We start from the raw sequence: 19248 nt of genomic DNA, 5'->3' as shown, positions 1-19248 counted from the left end.
CTCCTCTTTCTCCCCAGAGAGACTCATTTCAGAGCACTGACCCCTAAACAGAGATCCAACATGTTGGTTGTGGTTAACACAGTGACAAATCATTCTTGAATGTCAATTGTTCTCTTTTATTCATTATCTCTTAGAAATAAAACATTTACTGACAGACACATCCAAACAGTCAGGTGATTTAATGTAGTGGTGACTGATATGTTTCACCTCTTCTCCATGTAGAGAAACTATTGATAATAATATCTCACTTTCTCTGTTAATCATTTCACTCATTCTAGTGTGTTGCTTTGTTCAACAGATATGCTATTATTATACTATTACTAAATTTAATTCATAATAACAATGTTAAGAAAAGTATGTTCAGTGGTTTCACCCCAAATTACACAAGAAGTAGGAGGTCACGGTAATTATGAAAACAACAAATGTTCTGATATTCTATCAGATGATTTAGAACTATGACACATTAACATTTTTACAAATGGTAAAATAACCAGATATACGAATCCTATAATACGATATACGAACAATGTTTCTGAATTTGACTTGTCAACACCCAGTTAGCGCCATTTTGTATGATTGAACTGTCACGTAGCTGTCGCAGGTGAAATGACCTGTTTGATCTGATTGTTTTAATTTCATTCACTAGTAAAATAACGACATACACTTAATGTCTCTACACACTTCACAATAATCCTTGGGAAGAGTCTTACCTTGTAGCCTGAATTCACAACCAGAACATGTCAAGTCATTGAGATATTATCCGTTCTGCTGAGAGAGCACCTTCCTGATGACAAGTGGCTCTGTATGTTCTATGTAGAGTTGAACTTTGGATGCAATAATATCTGGTCAAAGTCTAGTGACACAACACCATAATATATCATAAACATAACAGTAGTTTAACCTTTGGCCAGTAAAGGCCATGGCATATTATAACATGTAGAATCATTATGATGATCCAGGTTCATACTATAACATGTAGAATCATTATGATGGATCCAGGTTCATACTATAACATGTAGAATCATTATGATGATCCAGGTTCATACTATAACATGTAGAATCATTATGATGGATCCAGGTTCATACTATAACATGTAGAATCATTATGATGATCCAGGTTCATACTATAACATGTAGAATCATTATGATGATCCAGGTTCATACTATAACATGTAGAATCATTATGATGATCCAGGTTCACCATATCTCCAACTTTGAAGTATACAGTGGGGGCACAAATTATTGACACCCTTGACACCCTCAAACCAACTATTAGTCTCCTGATTCAGATCTGTTCAAACCAACTCTTAGTGTCCTGATTCAGATCTGTTCAAACCAACTCTTTGTTTCCTGATTCAGATCTGTTCAAACCAACTCTTAGTGTCCTGATTCAGATCTGTTCAAACCAACTCTTAGTGTCCTGATTCAGATCTGTTCAAACCAACTCTTAGTGTCCTGATTCAGATCTGTTCAAACCAACTCTTAGTTTCCTGATTCAGATCTGTTCAAACCAACTCTTAGTTTCCTGATTCAGATATGTTCAAATCAACTCTTAGTATCCTGATTCAGATCTGTTCAAACCAACTCTTAGTTTCCTGATTCAGATCTGTTCAAACCAACTCTTAGTTTCCTGATTCAGATCTGTTCAAATACACTCTTAGTTTCCTGATTCAGATCTGTTCAAACCAACTCTTAGTTTCCTGATTCAGATCTGTTCAAATCAACTCTTAGTTTCCTGATTCAGATCTGTTCAAACCAAACTTAGTTTCCCGATTCAGATCTGTTTAAACCAACTCTTCTGACTGTCATTGTCATGCCATGTATATCTAAAGGAGTTGGCTAAATCACACACAGATCTGGGAGCAGACTAATGTGGGTTGCCAGTTAGAATGTTTGTCTCTGGTTTCTGGTCTGTGGTCAGCAGTGGTGGCTGGTAGCATGGAGGACAGGCTCATAATGTCTGTAATAAAATGAATAGAATGGTATCAAACACATACAGTACGTACAATTCACTTCACTTCATTCCAGACCTTATTATGAGCCGTTCATTCTCACCTTACCATTCTCCTCTGGTGGTCAGTGGGCACAGCATGGTTGGGGTCAATAGTGACCGTGGTGTCTATTGTCTTCGGTTGTAGGAGGCTTCCACACCCAAGACCAAGTGATGTCATCGGAAGGCGACCACCAGGTACAGTTGTCCCAGGGTCCAGGCTTTGGGCTGCCAGGCCAGGCAATATATCTCAGGATATTTTAGCATAACTGTTGTCACACAAGTGGCTCTAACAATATTTGTATGAGTTGATTTAGAACAGCCTGCCTGAGGTGATTGGAGAGATGGAAATAGGACTCCTCCCACCTGTGACTGTATCAACCCCAGTAGGGAGGCGCTCCTGTAGGAAGTTGTCAGTCTTGTTCCTGGACACATCATTAGAAATGAGAAAAAAAGATGTCTGTTTCCATCCACTCAGCTCTTCTTCAAGTACTAGTGATAACCGCAGCTCTTCTTCTAGTACTAGTGATAACCGCAGCTCTTCTTCTAGTACTAGTGATAACCGCAGCTCTTCTTCTAGTACTAGTGATAACCGCAGCTCTTCTTCTAGTACTAGTGATAACCGCAGCTCTTCTTCTAGTACTAGTGATAACCGCAGCTCTTCTTCTAGTACTAGTGATAACCGCAGCTCTTCTTCTAGTACTAGTGATAACCGCAGCTCTTCTTCTAGTACTAGTGATAACCGCAGCTCTTCTTCTAGTACTAGTGATAACCGCAGCTCTTCTTCAAGTACTAGTGATAACCGCAGCTCTTCTTCAAGTACTAGTGATAACCGCAGCTCTTCTTCTAGTACTAGTGATAACCGCAGCTCTTCTTCAAGTACTAGTACTAGTGATAACCGCAGCTCTTCTTCAAGTACTAGTGATAACCGCAGCTCTTCTTCAAGTACTAGTGATAACCGCAGCTCTTCTTCAAGTACTAGTGATAACCGCAGCTCTTCTTCAAGTACTAGTGATAACCGTCTTCTTCAAGTACTAGTGATAACCGCAGCTCTTCTTCAAGTACTAGTGATAACCGCAGCTCTTCTTCAAGTACTAGTGATAACCGTAGCTCTTCTTCTAGTACTAGTGATAACCAGCTCTTCTTCAGCAGCTCTTCTTCAAGTACTAGTGATAACAACAGCTCTTCTTTTAGAAAATACTAGTGATAACCGCAGCTCTTCTTCAAGTACTAGTGATAACCGCAGCTCTTCTTCAAGTACTAGTGTACTAGTGATAACCGCAGCTCTTCTTCAAGTACTAGTGATAACCGCAGCTCTTCTTCAAGTACTAGTGATAACCGCAGCTCTTCTTCAAGTACTAGTGATAACCGCAGCTCTTCTTCAAGTACTAGTGATAACCGCAGCTCTGACTCAGCCCCTTCACAACAAACAAAAACAACAACAAAATATTATTTAGAAAATGTGATGTATTAATGTTTTTTGAACACTAGATGTTTAACATGATATATTGGTTATGAACGGAGCATAACTAATGCTGAGTGACAGTAATTGTTGTTTTATATGTTTTATATTATGTTTATAGTTTATTATGTGTTTAAAGTGAGGAATACAACATCCTTTCTTTAAAACATTTATTTGTATACTATGTCGTGAGCCTCCTCTACTTCCTGGAATCCAAAGTAGCTTGGGGTCAGCGTTGGGGTCCGGGTATTTATTTTGAATTGCTGCGACCACACAAGCTAGGAGTACCTGGCGTTGGCCTCGACCGAGACGTTCTCCACTCAGCATCCCCTCCAAAGTGATCCTGTAGGAAACCAGTCTGTATTGTCTAGACGAGAGAGAAAACAACTACATGTCAATGTAATATTCAACAATCAAAAGAAACAGTAGGCCTTTACAACATAAAATATAACATTAGTCTCTGGGATCATGAGGCCTTTACAACATAAATGTCACGTTCTGACCTTTATTTCCTTTGTTTTGTATTCATTATTTAGTATGGTCAGGGCGTGAGTTGGGGTGGGCAGTCTATGTTTGATTTTCTATGATTTGGGGATTTCTATGTTTCGGCCTAGTATGGTTCTCAATCAGAGGCAGGTGTCATTAGTTGTCTCTGATTGAGAATCATACTTAGGTAGCCTGGGTTGCACTGTTTGTTTATGGTTGATTGTCTATGTTGATTGCTTGTTTCAGCACAGTTCGCATTAGCGTCACGGTTGTTATTTCGTTTATTGTTTTTGTATAGTGTTTCAGTGTTCAGTGTTTTCTTTATTAAAATTAATGATGAACACCTACCACGCCGCATTTTGGTCCTCCGATCCTTCTCGCCTCTCCTCTTCAGATGAAGAGGAGAATGACCGTGACAATAAAACATAACATTAGTCTCAGGGATTTGACCAGTGAGATATACCTCCTGGAGCGCGTGCTACGGGTGGGTGCTGCTATTGTGACCAGTGACCTGAGATAAGGTGGTGCTTTACCTAGCAGAGACTTGTAGATGACCGGGAGCCAGTGGGTTTGGCGATGAGTATGAAGCGAGGGCCAGCCAACAAGATCATACAGGTCGCAGTGGTGGGTAGTATATGGGGCTTTGGTGACAAAACGGATGGCACTGTGATAGACTACATCCAGTTTGCTGAGTAGAGTGTTGGAGGCTATTTTGTAAATGACATCGCCGAATTCGAGGATCAGTAGGATGGTCAGTTTTACGAGGGCATGTTTGGCAGCATGAGTGAAGGATGCTTTGTTGCGAAATAGGAAGCCGATTCTCGATTTAATTTTGGATTGGAGATGTTTAATGTGAGTCTGGAAGGAGAGCTTACAGTCTAACCAGACACCTAGGTATTTGTAGTTGTCCACATATTCTAAGTCAGAACCGTCCAGAGTAGTGATGCTGGAAGGGCGGGCAGGTGCGGGCAGCGATCGGTTGAAGAGCATGCATTTAGTTTTACTTGCATTTAAGAGCAGTTGGAGGCCACAGAAGGAGAGTTGTATGGCATTTAAGCTCATCTGGAGGTTAGTTAACACAGTGTCCAACGAAGGGCCAGAGGTATACAGAATGGTGTCGTCTGCGTAGAGGTGTACCAGAGAATCCCCAGCAGCAAGAGCAACATCATTGATATATACAGAGAAGAGAGTCAGCCCGAGAATTGAACCCTGTGGCACCCCCATAGAGACTGCCAGAGGTCCGGACAACAGGCCTTCCGATTTGACTTACTGAACTCTATCGGAGAAGTAGTTGGTGAACCAAGCGAAGCAATCATTTGAGAAATCAAGGCTGTTGAGTCTGCCAATAAGAATATTGTGATTGACAGAGTCGAAAGCCTTAGCCAGGTCGATTAATATGGCTGCACAGTAATGTCTCTTATCGATGGCAGTTATGATATCTTTTAGGACCTTGAGTGTGGTTGAGGTGCACCCATGACCAGCTCTGAAACCAGATTGCATAGCAGAGAAGGTATGGTGAGTTCGAAATGGTTGGTAATCTGTTTGTTAACTTGGCTTTCAAAGACCTTAGAAAGGCAGGGTAGAATAGATATAGGTCTGTAGCAGTTTGGGTCTAGTGTGTCTCCCCCTTTGAAGAGGGGGATGACCGCGGCAGCTTTCCAATCTATGGGAATCTCAGACGATACAAAAGAGAGGTTGAACAGGCTAGTAATAGGGGTTGCAATCATTTTGGCAGATCATTTTAGAAAGAGAGGGTCCAGATTGTCTAGATTTGTAGGTGTCCAGATTTTGCAGCTCTTTCAGAACATCAGTAATCTGGATTTGAGTGAAGGAGAAGTGGGGGAGGTTTGGGCGAGTTGCTGTGGGGAGCGCAGGGCTGTTGACCGGGGTAGGGGTAGCCAGGTGGAAAGGATGGCCAGCCGTAGAAAAAGGAATCATTAGCCCTATTCATTTAGAACCCATATTGATGATGCCACAAAACTATTGACAGTTCTCTTGGTCTTGTAGACTTGAAGACTGTATGGCCAGCTCATTGTTGAAAGGGGGTGAGTGGTCAAGTGTGAGGCTTCTTCTTTAACATGTGGGTTTACATGCTAATCAGGATACAAGGGGTGTAAAAGTAAGACTGGTAAATACAAGCAGCATTTTGTTCACAACCACTATTGACTTTATACTTCTGACACTGTTTGGTAATATACTATATTGATTATTTAGACCATATTGTGAAGTGCGCATCCCATTCTATTGATATGGCGCATCCACTCTAGACGCTTTTACCCAGCCAGCATATCGTCATTGTCAGACTTCCAGACTACAGGAGCCAGTTACTGGAGGCAGGTTACTAGCAAATACCGTTAGTTGGGTGTCATTAGGTAGCTAGCTGTTCAATAGCATCTTAGAGAGTGTCGTGTCTTTGGCATCATTAACCTGAAGACTTATTTATCAAATAACTCTCTGTAATTATTATTACGCGATTAAACTGATTAATCATGTAAGTGTAATTAACTAGGAAGTCAGGGCACCAAGGAAAATATTCAGATTATAAAGTTATAACTTTCCTAATATAACTTTCAGATATTTGATATTGAATATTGTCTTAAATCATTTATTTACTAACTAAGTAATTTGCAGAAATGCATAAACAAACAGTTGAGAGTTACAAAAAAATTATAACAGAGTTTCCCTCGTGGGATAAACCGGCATCGCGGCTTGGTGTACAAAAGGGAAGTGGGGGTCGACAGAGATAAGACAACACACAGTTGATAATTATAACAATTGAAATGCGAATCCTTTGCACATGAACGCTCACTCATTCGGGAGCAATAATTGCAATCAATCAATATATTTACGCTCAGTGTATCGTTGGGATCTCTGCTGAAAAGTTTGTTTCTGTTGGAGAGTCTGTCCTCCCTTTCTCTCCCTCTCTGTGGTGGTTAGAATGGATAGTTCAGAGTGACAGTCAGTCATGTCGTTATAGAATAGATGTTTCGGCGGTTGTCGGTCTTCGCGTTCAATGAAACCGAATTCCTAACTTCAGACTAGTAATTAATATCAAAGACCTGTTCTTATTCTGTCGGTATCGATAGTCTAAGAGTTTAACCACGTGGGATGGTTAAAAGACTCATCGTCTCAAACCTTGGTCCACTCGTTATCGAGGTAAGTTGGTCTGCAACCTTTGTCCTCTCGTAATTGAGAGAAAGATGGTCTGTTGAGAAATTCTCAAGGTGGGGGTTTTATTCGGAAGAGCAGAAAGGGTTGTCTCATGACGCCAGATCATGCCTGTGTTCATGGGGGTGTGCCAGTGACTTAAATCCTGAAACTTTACACAGAAATACAATTCTCTCACATTACATAATTACATAGCATCCCATAATTTCACAAATAGTTTAATCTTTCCTCATTCATCCTGTACAACAATTAGATGTAAGCCTCATATCTGAGGCTATTGTATAAACAGCGTTATGGTAATGTGCCGTATTGCCTCCCATGAGTTTCACAAAATTGTACCAAACGGACACAGTTCGTAGCTGGATTCTTCACCGATCTTTTATACTTTCTCCAGAACATAAATGTTGTTCGACCTCAAGTTCTGTGAGGTGGAAGAAATTCCTTTGTTCTCTCTATGAAAACTCACTCTGTCTCTATACTGTGGCCATGAGGAGATACATTCCTGGAGGAATTTACGACCTGAGTGTGGGAGATAGAGAGAGGGGGATGAGGCTTGCTGTACCCAAAGTCATGACAAGAGTAAAAATAAAATATTTCCTAATTTCCAAAACACTTATATTTCAGAGGGCTTCCCATTTGTCGGGTGTGGCACGTCGCTTCCAGTTGATCCTGGCCATTCTGAAAAACGTCTCCAGAACCCCATGTTTGATGAGATCCAGAAAATCCACACAAGTCCTTTGACTTCCATTATGGGAATCAGCTGGTCCCACTCCCGACAACAGAGTGATTCTAACTCTCCCGTAGCCTAAACCTATCGCTGTTACATTGAACTAGGTGAATGGAATATAAATGACAGTCATCGAGTATGCTGGAATAGAAATAAGGCCATGCTCCACAAAAAATGTAAAATGGTCCTCCCTCATCTTAAGCAGCATTGACCATCACTCAAGTCGCCCGCAGAGTCACGGTCTGTTCAGGGAGGAGCCTGTGGTGTCTTGACTTTCCTTCATTCCTATATTGCTCTTTCTCTTCTCTCATTCTGCCCGCATATTTACCAATTCCCTCTCTGTGAACTCCGGTCAAAACGGTAAGGCACAACTATTCCTCACCTGGAGGAGTCACTTGTGACAGTATTTATAAAGAGTGGGAGAGCTGATCTAGGATCAGTTTAGCCTTTTAGATCATAATGAATCCGATTACATGGAGAGGGTGACCTGATCCTAAATCAGCACTCCTACTCTGAGACACTGCCTTAATGAATAAGATCCCATGAGTCACCAGGACCAAGAAACCAAAAACATACTGACCACGTTCACATGCACACCAATATCCTGTTATTATTCACGATACTCAAGTATTCTGGTTTTGAGTTGATGCATATAAACATCATATGAGATTCTCTCTACTGGGATTCTCTGCCTCAAACCCTATTACAGGGGCTGAGTCATTGGCTTACTGGTGCTCTTCCATGCCGTCCCTGGGAGGGGTGCGTCACTTGAGTGGGTTGAGTCACTGACGTGATCTTCCTGTCCGGGTTGGTGCACCCCCTTGTGTTGTGCCGTGGCGGAGATCTTTGTGGGCTATACTCGGCCTTGTCTCAGGATGGTAAGTTGGTGGTTGAAGATATCCCTCTAGTGGTGTGGGGGCTGTGCTTGGCAAAGTGGGTAGGGTTATATCCTGCCTGTTTGGCCCTGTCCGGGGGTATCGTCGGGCGGGGCCATAGTGTTTCCCGACCCCTCCTGTCTTAGCCTCCAGTAATTATGCTGCAGTAGTTTATGTGTCGGGGGGCTAGGGTCAGTCTGTTATATCTGGAGTATTTCTCCTGTCTTATCCGGTGTCCTGTGAATTGAAGTATGCTCTCTCTAATTCTCTTTCTCTCTTTTTCTCTTTTTCTGTCTCTCTCTTTCTCTCTCTCTTTCTTCCTCTCGGAGAACCTGAGCCCTAGGACCATGCCTCAGGAGTACCTGGCATGATGACTCCTTGCTGTCCCCAGTCCATCTGACTGTGCTGCTGCTCCAGTTTCAACTGTTCTGCCTTATTATTATACGACCATGCTGGTCATTTATGAACATTTGAACATCTTGGCCATGTTCTGTTATAATCTCCACCCGGCACAGCCAGAAGAGGACTGGCCACCCCACATAGCCTGGTTCCTCTCTAGGTTTCTTCCTAGGTTTTGGCCTTTCTAGGGAGTTTTTCCTAGCCACCGTGCTTCTACACCTGCATTGCTTGCTGTTTGGGGTTTTAGGCTGGGTTTCTGTACAGCACTTTGAGATATCAGCTGATGTACGAAGGGCTATATAAATAAATTTGATTTGATTTGATTTTTCCTAGCCACCGTGCTTCTACATCTGCATTTCTTGCTGTTTGGGGTTTTAGGCTGGGTGTCTGTACAGCACTTTGTGACATCAGCTGATGTAAGAAGGGCTTTATAAATACATTTGATTGATTTGATTGATTGATCATATTCTGTATACAATAACCCGAAAAAGCTTGAATCCTGGTTACGAGAAACCTGGATAAGATGCCTGGGATAAGCTGATCTTAGACGGGATATTGTGGCATGTCAACACCTCATCCTGTTTACTGTTGTTTTTCACACAGGCTCAGTTTCACTTCTCATCGGTGTTGTGTGATGATGTTTTCATCTGATTGTCAAACCAATCACTTCATAAAGTATGCTACCTGTGCAGTTTGATCCACCAGAATTCCATTATAATGTATTTTGCTGATACACTATTCTGGACCTTATAGCCTACTGGCTTAGACTACATTTACCCCTAATTTAGATGTTTCTGCTTAGGATTTCTGACATCTGGTAGGCCATATTATAATTTCTGACATCTGGTAGGCCATATTATAATTTCTGACATCTGGTAGGCCATATTATAATTTCTGACATCTGGTAGGCCATATTATAATTTCTGGCATCTGGTAGGCCATATTATAATTTCTGACATCTGGTAGGCCATATTATAATTTCCCACATTTGGTAGCCCATTTGTTTGTCAACTATAGTTAGATACATGCAGATTCTCTTCTGTCATAACTTGTTGCCCCAGAAGACTAAATAAAGTAATGCTCAGCAGAATAATGTTTTACATTGATAGAATGAATGCATTAGTAATCTAGTTAACACAGGTAAAGTTGTCTGTTTTGTTTAGGGACGCATTAAATCCAAAACAGTGGAAAGATTGGTCCTGTGCAAAATATGAGCTACTATCATAATACTGTGCGCATGTAAACATGGCCACTGTTGAAACAGTCTAGTCTACAGCAGGTGTTTACTGCCATCTAGTGGACCAATTAAACACATGTATGAGGGTGTGGAGACGGCGGAGATGAAACCGAAAGTACATTTGTTGTTTTGTACAGAATCCATTTTGAGACGACACCAGAAACCACTATTCGGAGAGTAAAACATAAAGTAAGTATTTCTGAACAATCTATTCTAATGGACAGAGTAAGAGAATGAATACCTGGAATGAAATATTACTAGTTAGTACAACTGCTACTTGTGCTAAATTGCTGACAAACAGCAGTTTTCAACTAATCAGTAAATCCTACGTGTCAAAATAGTCTGGTGAAGCTGTTAAATTACAGGGTTTTATGTTTATCTCAGCGTTTCTTAATATTTTGGTTATTGTCCATCACTTGCACACCTGATTCAACTAATCATAAAATATTTTAAGACAGTTTAATATTTGAGGCATATAAATGAACATTCTCAAATTAAAACATGTTGGGTTTGTAGGCCTGTTTACAATTATATGCTTAGTTATTCACATTTTTAGATGAAAAAACACAACTGCATCTGGTCTCAAGTAAATTATAGACTTAGCTTTGTATTGAAAAAGGACAAATATAATAATAATAATAATAATAATAATAATAATAAAATAAGCTGAAGCAAGATTCGAAACAATGTCACGAGTTACTGCATGCGACTGACTGTTAGCTCCACCCTCTGGTTACTGTTGTTATATAAAGGAGTGACCACGTGACGACAGTTGAAACTGAACATAAAGTATCTGTGCAGGGTACAGACAGGTCTTCTCCTCTATCTTTAGTTTTATTTCAATGAAAAAGTCCTCTATCTTCGCACTCACATAGGCGAAGGCTCCGTTCACTCCCGCTCTTTCTCCTCAGCAGCAGGCGCACGTGAAGTGAGCCGCCTGAACCAGTTTCACGTTTTATTGAGTTGCAATTGGCTGAACAGATAATACACTCGCATAGTTTTAAATTCATTCGATTTTCTTGAAGATTGGGTGATTTCTTGAAATGTATTGTTATAACAATAACATTTTCAAACACCCAGCACTAGAAACAGATCAGGGGTGGGATTTTCTTCCAGCCCTAATTACAAATATAAAATGTTTGTGTCTTTACCTTGAAAGCAGTCTATGGACAAGCAGACTGCAGTCTATAATTTGGTTACCCACTGCCACCAACCATTAATATCACAATTTCCTGTGCAAAACCTTTGCTAAGACTCTCTGGCATGTGTAGAACCTTGGTGTAGTGGTAACACACTCTGGCATGTGTAGAACCTTGGTGTAGTGGTATGATAATATAGAGCTGGAGGGATTTTCAATGCACCGGCAGAACAGAGAAGCTACATCTGGTAAGACGAGGGGTGGGGGTTGTGTGTCTCTTTGTCAATAACAGCTGATATGTGATGTCTAATATTAAAGAAGTCTCGAGGTATTGCTCGCCTGAGGTAGAGTACCTTATGATAAGCTGTAGACCACACTATCTACCAAGAGAGTTCTCATTTATATTATTCAAAGGTGTCTATTGTCTATGGTGGCCGGGGACTTTCATGCAGGCAAACTTAAATCAGTTTTATAACATTTTTACCAGCATGTCACATGTGCAACCAGAGGAATAAAAACTCTAGACCACCTCAGTCATCGGCTTCATCAATAAGTGTATCAGCGATGTCGTCCCCACAGTGACCGTAAGTACATATCCCAACCAGAAGCCATGGATTACGGGCAACATCTGCATCGAGTTAAAGGCTAGAGCTGCCGCTTTCAAGGAGCGGGACACTAATCCGGTCGCCTATAAGAAATCCTGCTATGCTCTCAGACGACCATCAAACAAGCAAAGCGTCAATACAGGATTAAGATTGAATCCTACTACACCGGCTCGGACACTCGTCAGATGTGGCAAGGCTTGAAAACTATTACGGACTACAAAGTGAAACCCAGACACGAGCTGCCCAGTGACGCAAGCCTACCAGATAAGCTAAATGCCTTTTATGCTCACATTGAGGAAAGCAACACTGAAGCGTGCAGGAGAGCGCCAGCTGTTCTGGATGACTGTTTGATAATGCTCTCGGGAGCCGATGTGAGCAAGAACTTTAAACAGGTCAACATTCACAAAGCCGCGTGCCAGATGGATTACCAAGACGTGTACTCAAAGCATGCACGGACCAACTGGCAAGTGTCTTCGCTGACATTTTTAACCTCTCCCAGACTGAGTCTGTAATACCTACAGGTTTCAAGCAGACCACCACAGTCCCTGTGCCCATGGAAGAACAGGCCCCATTAACATCAACGGGGCTGTAGTGGAGCGGGTCGAGAGTCTCAAGTTCCTTGGTGTCCACATCATCAACGATCGATCATGGTCCAAGCACACCAAGACAGTTGTGAAGAGGTTTCGATAAAACCTTTTTCCCCTCAGGAGACTGAAAAGATTTGTCATGTGTCTCCAGATCCTCAAAAAGTTATACAGCTGCACCATCGAGAGCATTTGCTCTACTGGTTGCATCACCGCCTGGTATGGCAACTGCTCGGCTTCTGACAGTAAGGCGCTATAGAGGGTAGGTCGTACGGCCCAGTACATCGCTGGGGCCAAGCGTCCTGCAATCCAGGACCTATATAATAGGCGGTGTCAGAGGAAAGCCCATAAAATTGTCAGAGACTCCAGTCACCCAAGTTATAGACTGTTTTCTCTGCTACCTCACGGCAAGCGGTACCGGAGCGCCAAGTCTAGGACCAAAAGGCTCCTTAACAGCTTTTACCCCCAAGCCATAAGACTGCAGAACAATTAATCAAATGGCCACCGGACTATTACATTGACCCTTCTAGGGGCTGTGCCAGTGGGCAATGAAATTCACATAGCAAATCTCACGCCAAGCTTTCTTCAAAAGTTGGCAGCCCTGTTCACTGCTACTTGTCTCAATTTTTGTGACATTATGCAAGTATTTCGTAAAAGGGGGGAGAGGACCGCATCGTACATGGTGTGAATGGTTTTGTGTGTCAAAATCAGAATCCTTATTTTTGATCGAATTGGGACAAAGAAATCGCTACATCAAAAAGGACTTGTTTCGTGGAACGACCCCGGCTGTGTGGCGACCAGGTTGCTGTGGTAGACATCACCCAAGACTACTATTATAAATGTGAGTCGTCGTTAGCTCTATATAGGGTGCCGTGTATAGGTGACTACAATGCGGAGCCACGACTCGACTGTGTGGTGACCAGGTTGCTGGGGTAGACAGCGCCCAAGACACGTTTCTCCTTAACCTACCACAGCCCAGTTTTAGGCGGAACCAATTGGTAACCCCCTGAAATGTTTTGCCGAATAGCAGCCCTATTTTCATGGCCTCCACTTTGAATGGGCTCCCGAGTGACGCAGACATGCTGACCAGACCTTACACGTCGCATGATTAGAAATGTAATAAATTATTGTTAATGTTAATCAATTATTGCACCCACACTGCTCGCGCGCGCCAACGAGCGTCTGCGTTGCCAAGGGCTAAAATAGAAGTCCTTTCTATTTCTGACGCAGATCGCAAGTCCTGCCTCTCCCATCTCTTCATTTGTTTATAGAAGCAGGTACCCACATGCCTGGGTGATTGAAAGACTAACTGTTTTGCCGGTTGTCGTGGTAATACTATGAAAGTGTAGATGCCAATCACCATATAAATTCAAACGATTCGGTTGACTGTTTTATGTGTGGATTAATTATCGGAGTAGAGGACCTTGTGCATTTCAGGTAAAATAACAACTCAATGTTTATATCCCAGGACAAATTAGCTAGCAACAGCAAGCTAGCTAAATAGGACAAATTAGCTAGCATGTGCAAGCTAACTTGCCATAGCTGTTTAATGCTTTTCGACCTGTCCCCAAATTAATGTAATTGGTTCAGAGTTTGTTTTGATATTTTAACCTGCGTGTCGTGATCGCGTTTGGTGTAGGGGGAAAAAATAAATGTATGCAAGATGGCGCACGATGGCGCACGCGCGCAGCCGGTTTGGGTTCCATATAAGGCACTGCATCATAGTCCAAGAGGCATTAATGCAGTCTCTGGTTTGAATCCAGGCTGCATCACATCCGGCTGAGATTGGGAGTCCAATAGCACGCTACACAATTGGCCCAGCGTTGAATTCTAAAGAAAATGTGATTGTATTGGTTTGAAAGGATTGTTTTAGTCAAATATTATACAGTATCTGTTGGTAAATGTTTCATTTCTAATAGATGTTATGAATAATAGAGAACAATTGATATTCAAGACTACCTTGTCACTGTGTTAACCACAACCTAACATGTATGATCTCTGTTTAGGGCTCAGTGCTCAAAAATGAGTCTCTCTGGGGAGAAAGAGGAGGGGGGCCCTGCCTCTAAAAGGAGTCTCTCTGGGGAGAAAGAGGAGGGGGGCCCTGCCTCTAAAAGGAGACACTCTGGGGAGAAAGAGGAGGGGGCCCTGCCTCTAAAATGAGACACTCTGGGGAGAAAGAGGAGGGGGCCCTGCCTCTAAAAGGAGTCTCTCTGGGGAGAAAGAGGAGGGGGCCCTGCCTCTAAAAGGAGACACTCTGGGGAGAAAGTGGAGGGGGCCTGCCTCTAAAAGGAGTCTCTCTGGGGAGAAAGAGGAGGGGGCCCTGCCTCTAAAATGAGTCACTCTGGGGAGAAAGAGGAGGGGGCCATGCCTCTAAAAGGAGTCTCTCTGGGGAGAGAGAGGAGGGGGGCCCTGCCTCTAAAAGGAGTCTCTCTGGGGAGAAAGAGGAGGGGGGCCCTGCCTCTAAAAGGAGTCTCTCTGGGGAGAGAGAGGAGGGGGGCCCTGCCTCTAAAATGAGACACTCTGGGGAGAAAGAGGAGGGGGGCCCTGCCTCTGAAAGGAGTCTCTCTGGGGAACATGACACCAAAGCTAAGAGGTAAGATGATAATCTTTAAAATGACAAACAAATATATATTTAATAATTAAGTTCCCCAAATGAGCTCAGAGTAAATGAGACTAAATGCTTAATACTGTATGACTACAAACATCAGTAAACTTTCTGAATGATCATAATCAACCTTTCAACTCACCTATTGCAAACACCATATTATTGCATGGCACGTTTCTCAATATCTGCTGATTTTAAAAAGGGCTTTATAAATGACTTTGATTGCTACTACTACTACTGATGATACTATTACTGCCTGTATCTCAGCAGTCGACAACACTACCAGGCTGTATCACCACCGGCCGTGATTGGGAGGTTCCCATAGGGAGGGGCACAATTGGCCCAGTGTCGTCCGGGTTTGGCCAGCGTAGGCCATCATTGTAAATAAGAAATGTTTTTTAATTTAAAAAAAATTATACTTTTTCTTAACTGACTTGCTTCTGTTAGGTTCTCATTTTTCTGAGTAAATAACTCATGGACGCTAGAGAAGCTTAACCAAGTTTAATTCTTCCCAAAGGGTCGACACAGCTGTTTTCAGACAAAGACATGTTCCCACCATAACAAGTATATATACTCCACTTTAGGCACTACTCCTTCTCTCCAACCCTTATATCTTAAGGTTCCACAGGAACAGGGTAACCGGATACTAAACCCTTATTACTCCCTTCAGGGGATCTGACCTGACCGCCTGACCTCAACCCCCCCTTCCCCTAATCCACAGATGTCCTCTCATATCACCTATCACACTCCCGTGACTCCCTCCTGTCCACCCAGTACATTTCATAGCCACTCTCTCTTTCTACAGAGTACCATTAACTTCTCACTCCTTTATATACTATGCGTCTACTACTACTACTACTACTATTACTACTACAACTACTACTATTACTACTACAATCACTACTGCTACCACTACTATTACTACTACTACTACAATCACTACTGCTACCACTACTACTACTACTACCATCACTACTGCTACCACTACTATTACTACTACTACTACTACTACTACTACAATCACTACTGCTACCACTACTATTACTACTACAATCACTACTGCTACCACTACTACTTCTACTACAATCACTACTGCTACCACTACTATTACTACTATTTCTACTACAATCACTACTGCTACCACTACTGCTTCTACTACAATCACTACCGTTACCACTACTATTACTACTATTACTACTACAATCACTACTGCTACCACTACTACTACAATCACTACTGCTACCACTACTACTACTACAATCACTATTGCCACCACTACTATTACTAATACAATCACTACTGCTACCACTACTATTACTACTACTACTACTACTGCTACAATCACTACTGATACCACTACTAGTACTACTATTACTACTACAATCACTACTGTTACCACTACTATTACTACTACTACTGATACTACTACTACTAATGATACTACTACTGATACTATTACCACTACTACTACCACCATCACTACTGCTACCACTACTACTGCCAATACTACCGCTGCTGGCCCTACTGATACTACTACTGATACTACTACTACTACTGATACTTCTATTTCTACCTGTACCACAGGGGTCTCCAACAGGTCGATCATGAGCTACCAGTATCTCACTAAACAATTCTGAAAGTACTTGCCGTTTTCACATGTTCCACCGCAAACTGTCATTTAACAAATCTCACAAGTATCAGACAGCGCTACTATCTCATCAACTCTACATTGACATGATCCCACCTCTGGTTAGCCACAATTGGCTTAAGAAGCCAAACCTAACACATTGTCTGGCAATTAATTTCCAGCAATATTACTTCAACTAATACTATTTACTACTACTACTACCACTGCTACTACTATTGCTACTACTACTGCTGCTACTATCATTGCTACTGCTGCTACTACTACTACTAATGCTGCTACTACTATGACTACTGCTAATGCTGCTACTACTATTACTAATACTACTGCTACTACTATTACCACTACCACTACTACTACCACTTGTTCTACCACTACAACTACTACTACCACTACCACTAATACCACTACTATTACTACCACTACCACCACTCCGACTACTACTACTACTACTACTTTTACTGCTACTGCTACTACTACTACTACTACTACTACTACTAATACTACTACCACTACTAGGTGGATTCCTCTTAGTTTTAAACTGAGAAAAATAATCACTGTATGTTTGCCAGGGTCCAGCAGAAGAGACCAGACTCACCTGTACCCAGCTGTGTGTCCATGAAGAGTGACTCATCTATGGAGCAGCCAATCAAATTCAGAAAAGGAGATTGTACCACTGATCCAGGGTAAGAACTGAAAAATGTGGCAGTGTTTTACGTAGTACTGCTACTAATACTGCTACCGCTACTACTACTTTGACTGCTACTCCTACTACTGCTGCCACGACTACTGGTACTACTGGTACTATTACTGCCTCTACTACTACTGCTACTACTACTACTACTGCTCAAATCAAATCAAATCAAATGTATTTATATAGCCCTTCGTACATCAGCTGATATCTCAAAGTGCTGTACAGAAACCCAGCCTAAAACCCCAAACAGCAAGCAATGCAGGTGTAGAAGCACGGTGGCTAGGAAAAACTCCCTAGAAAGGCCAAAATCTAGGAAGAAACCATGAGAGGATCCAGGCTATGTGGGGTGGCCAGTCCTCTTCTGGCTGTGCCGGGTGGAGATTATAACAGAACATGGCCAAGATGTTCAAATGTTCATAAATGACCAGCATGGTCGAATAATAATAAGGCAGAACAGTTGAAACTGGAGCAGCAGCACGGTCAGGTGGACTGTGGACAGCAAGGAGTCATCATGTCAGGTAGTCCTGGGGCATGGTCCTAGGGCTCAGGTCCTCCGAAGAGAGAGAAAGAAAGAGAGAATTAGAGAGAGCATATGTGGGGTGGCCAGTCCTCTTCTGGCTGTGCCGGGTGGAGATTATAACAGAACATGGCCAAGATGTTCAAATGTTCATAAATGACCAGCATGGTCAAATAATAATAAGGCAGAATAGTTGAAACTGGAGCAGCAGCACGGCCAGGTGGACTGGGGACAGCAAGGAGTCATCATGTCAGCTACTCCTACTACTGGTACTGCTGCTACTAGTACTATTGCTACTGGTACTATTGCTACTGGTACTACTGCTACCAATACTACTGGTACTACTGCCACTACTACTGCTGCTACTACTGCTACTGCTGCTACTACTGCTACTACTGCTGCTGCTACTACTACTACTAATGCTGCTACTACTATGACTACTGCTAATGCTGCTACTACTATTACTAATACTACTGCTACTACTATTACCACTACCACTACTACTACCACTTGTTCTACCACTACAACTACTACTACCACTACCACTAATACCACTACTATTACTACCACTACCACCACTCCGACTACTACTACTACTACTACTTTTACTGCTACTGCTACTACTACTACTACTACTACTACTACTAATACTACTACCACTACTAGGTGGATTCCTCTTAGTTTTAAACTGAGAAAAATAATCACTGTATGTTTGCCAGGGTCCAGCAGAAGAGACCAGACTCACCTGTACCCAGCTGTGTGTCCATGAAGAGTGACTCATCTATGGAGCAGCCAATCAAATTCAGAAAAGGAGATTGTACCACTGATCCAGGGTAAGAACTGAAAAATGTGGCAGTGTTTTACGTAGTACTGCTACTAATACTGCTACCGCTACTACTACTTTGACTGCTACTCCTACTACTGCTGCCACGACTACTGGTACTACTGGTACTATTACTGCCTCTACTACTACTACTACTACTACTACTACTGCTCAAATCAAATCAAATCAAATGTATTTATATAGCCCTTCGTACATCAGCTGATATCTCAAAGTGCTGTACAGAAACCCAGCCTAAAACCCCAAACAGCAAGCAATGCAGGTGTAGAAGCACG

At 42.2% G+C, this 19248-nt stretch overlaps 1 protein-coding gene and 1 long non-coding RNA gene across 6 annotated transcripts in view; one reads left to right on the top strand and one right to left on the bottom strand.

Annotated features, from left to right (window-relative positions):
• Nucleotides 1-3284: 3284 nt before the first annotated feature.
• On the bottom strand, nucleotides 3285-6825 carry LOC121844543. Its single transcript, XR_006082033.1, has 3 exons — nucleotides 6788-6825; nucleotides 3741-3819; nucleotides 3285-3408 (listed from the first exon to the last, which is right to left on the bottom strand). It is a non-coding gene; the product is annotated as an uncharacterized LOC121844543 (long non-coding RNA).
• Nucleotides 6826-15105: 8280 nt separating this feature from the next.
• LOC112241615 (NACHT, LRR and PYD domains-containing protein 12) overlaps nucleotides 15106-19248 on the top strand; it is a 25265-nt gene continuing 21122 nt past the window's right edge. For 3 of the 5 annotated variants that reach the window (XM_042314776.1, XM_042314778.1, XM_042314777.1), the window contains exons 1-3: nucleotides 15106-15264; nucleotides 17494-17607; nucleotides 18852-18965. In XM_042314776.1, the coding sequence (XP_042170710.1) occupies nucleotides 15182-15264; nucleotides 17494-17607; nucleotides 18852-18965 (311 nt within the window). In that variant the 5' untranslated portion in view covers nucleotides 15106-15181. The remainder of the gene's footprint in view (nucleotides 15265-17493; nucleotides 17608-18851; nucleotides 18966-19248) is intronic. The other 2 variants (XM_042314779.1, XM_042314780.1) reach the window with 1 other exon arrangement.

Source organism: Oncorhynchus tshawytscha, unplaced genomic scaffold (genome assembly GCF_018296145.1).
Source record: "Oncorhynchus tshawytscha isolate Ot180627B unplaced genomic scaffold, Otsh_v2.0 Un_contig_13034_pilon_pilon, whole genome shotgun sequence".
NCBI classification, from domain to species: domain Eukaryota; kingdom Metazoa; phylum Chordata; class Actinopteri; order Salmoniformes; family Salmonidae; genus Oncorhynchus; species Oncorhynchus tshawytscha.
Note: the sequence above shows the minus strand (reverse complement) of the source record. Positions and strands in the feature narration are given on the sequence as shown.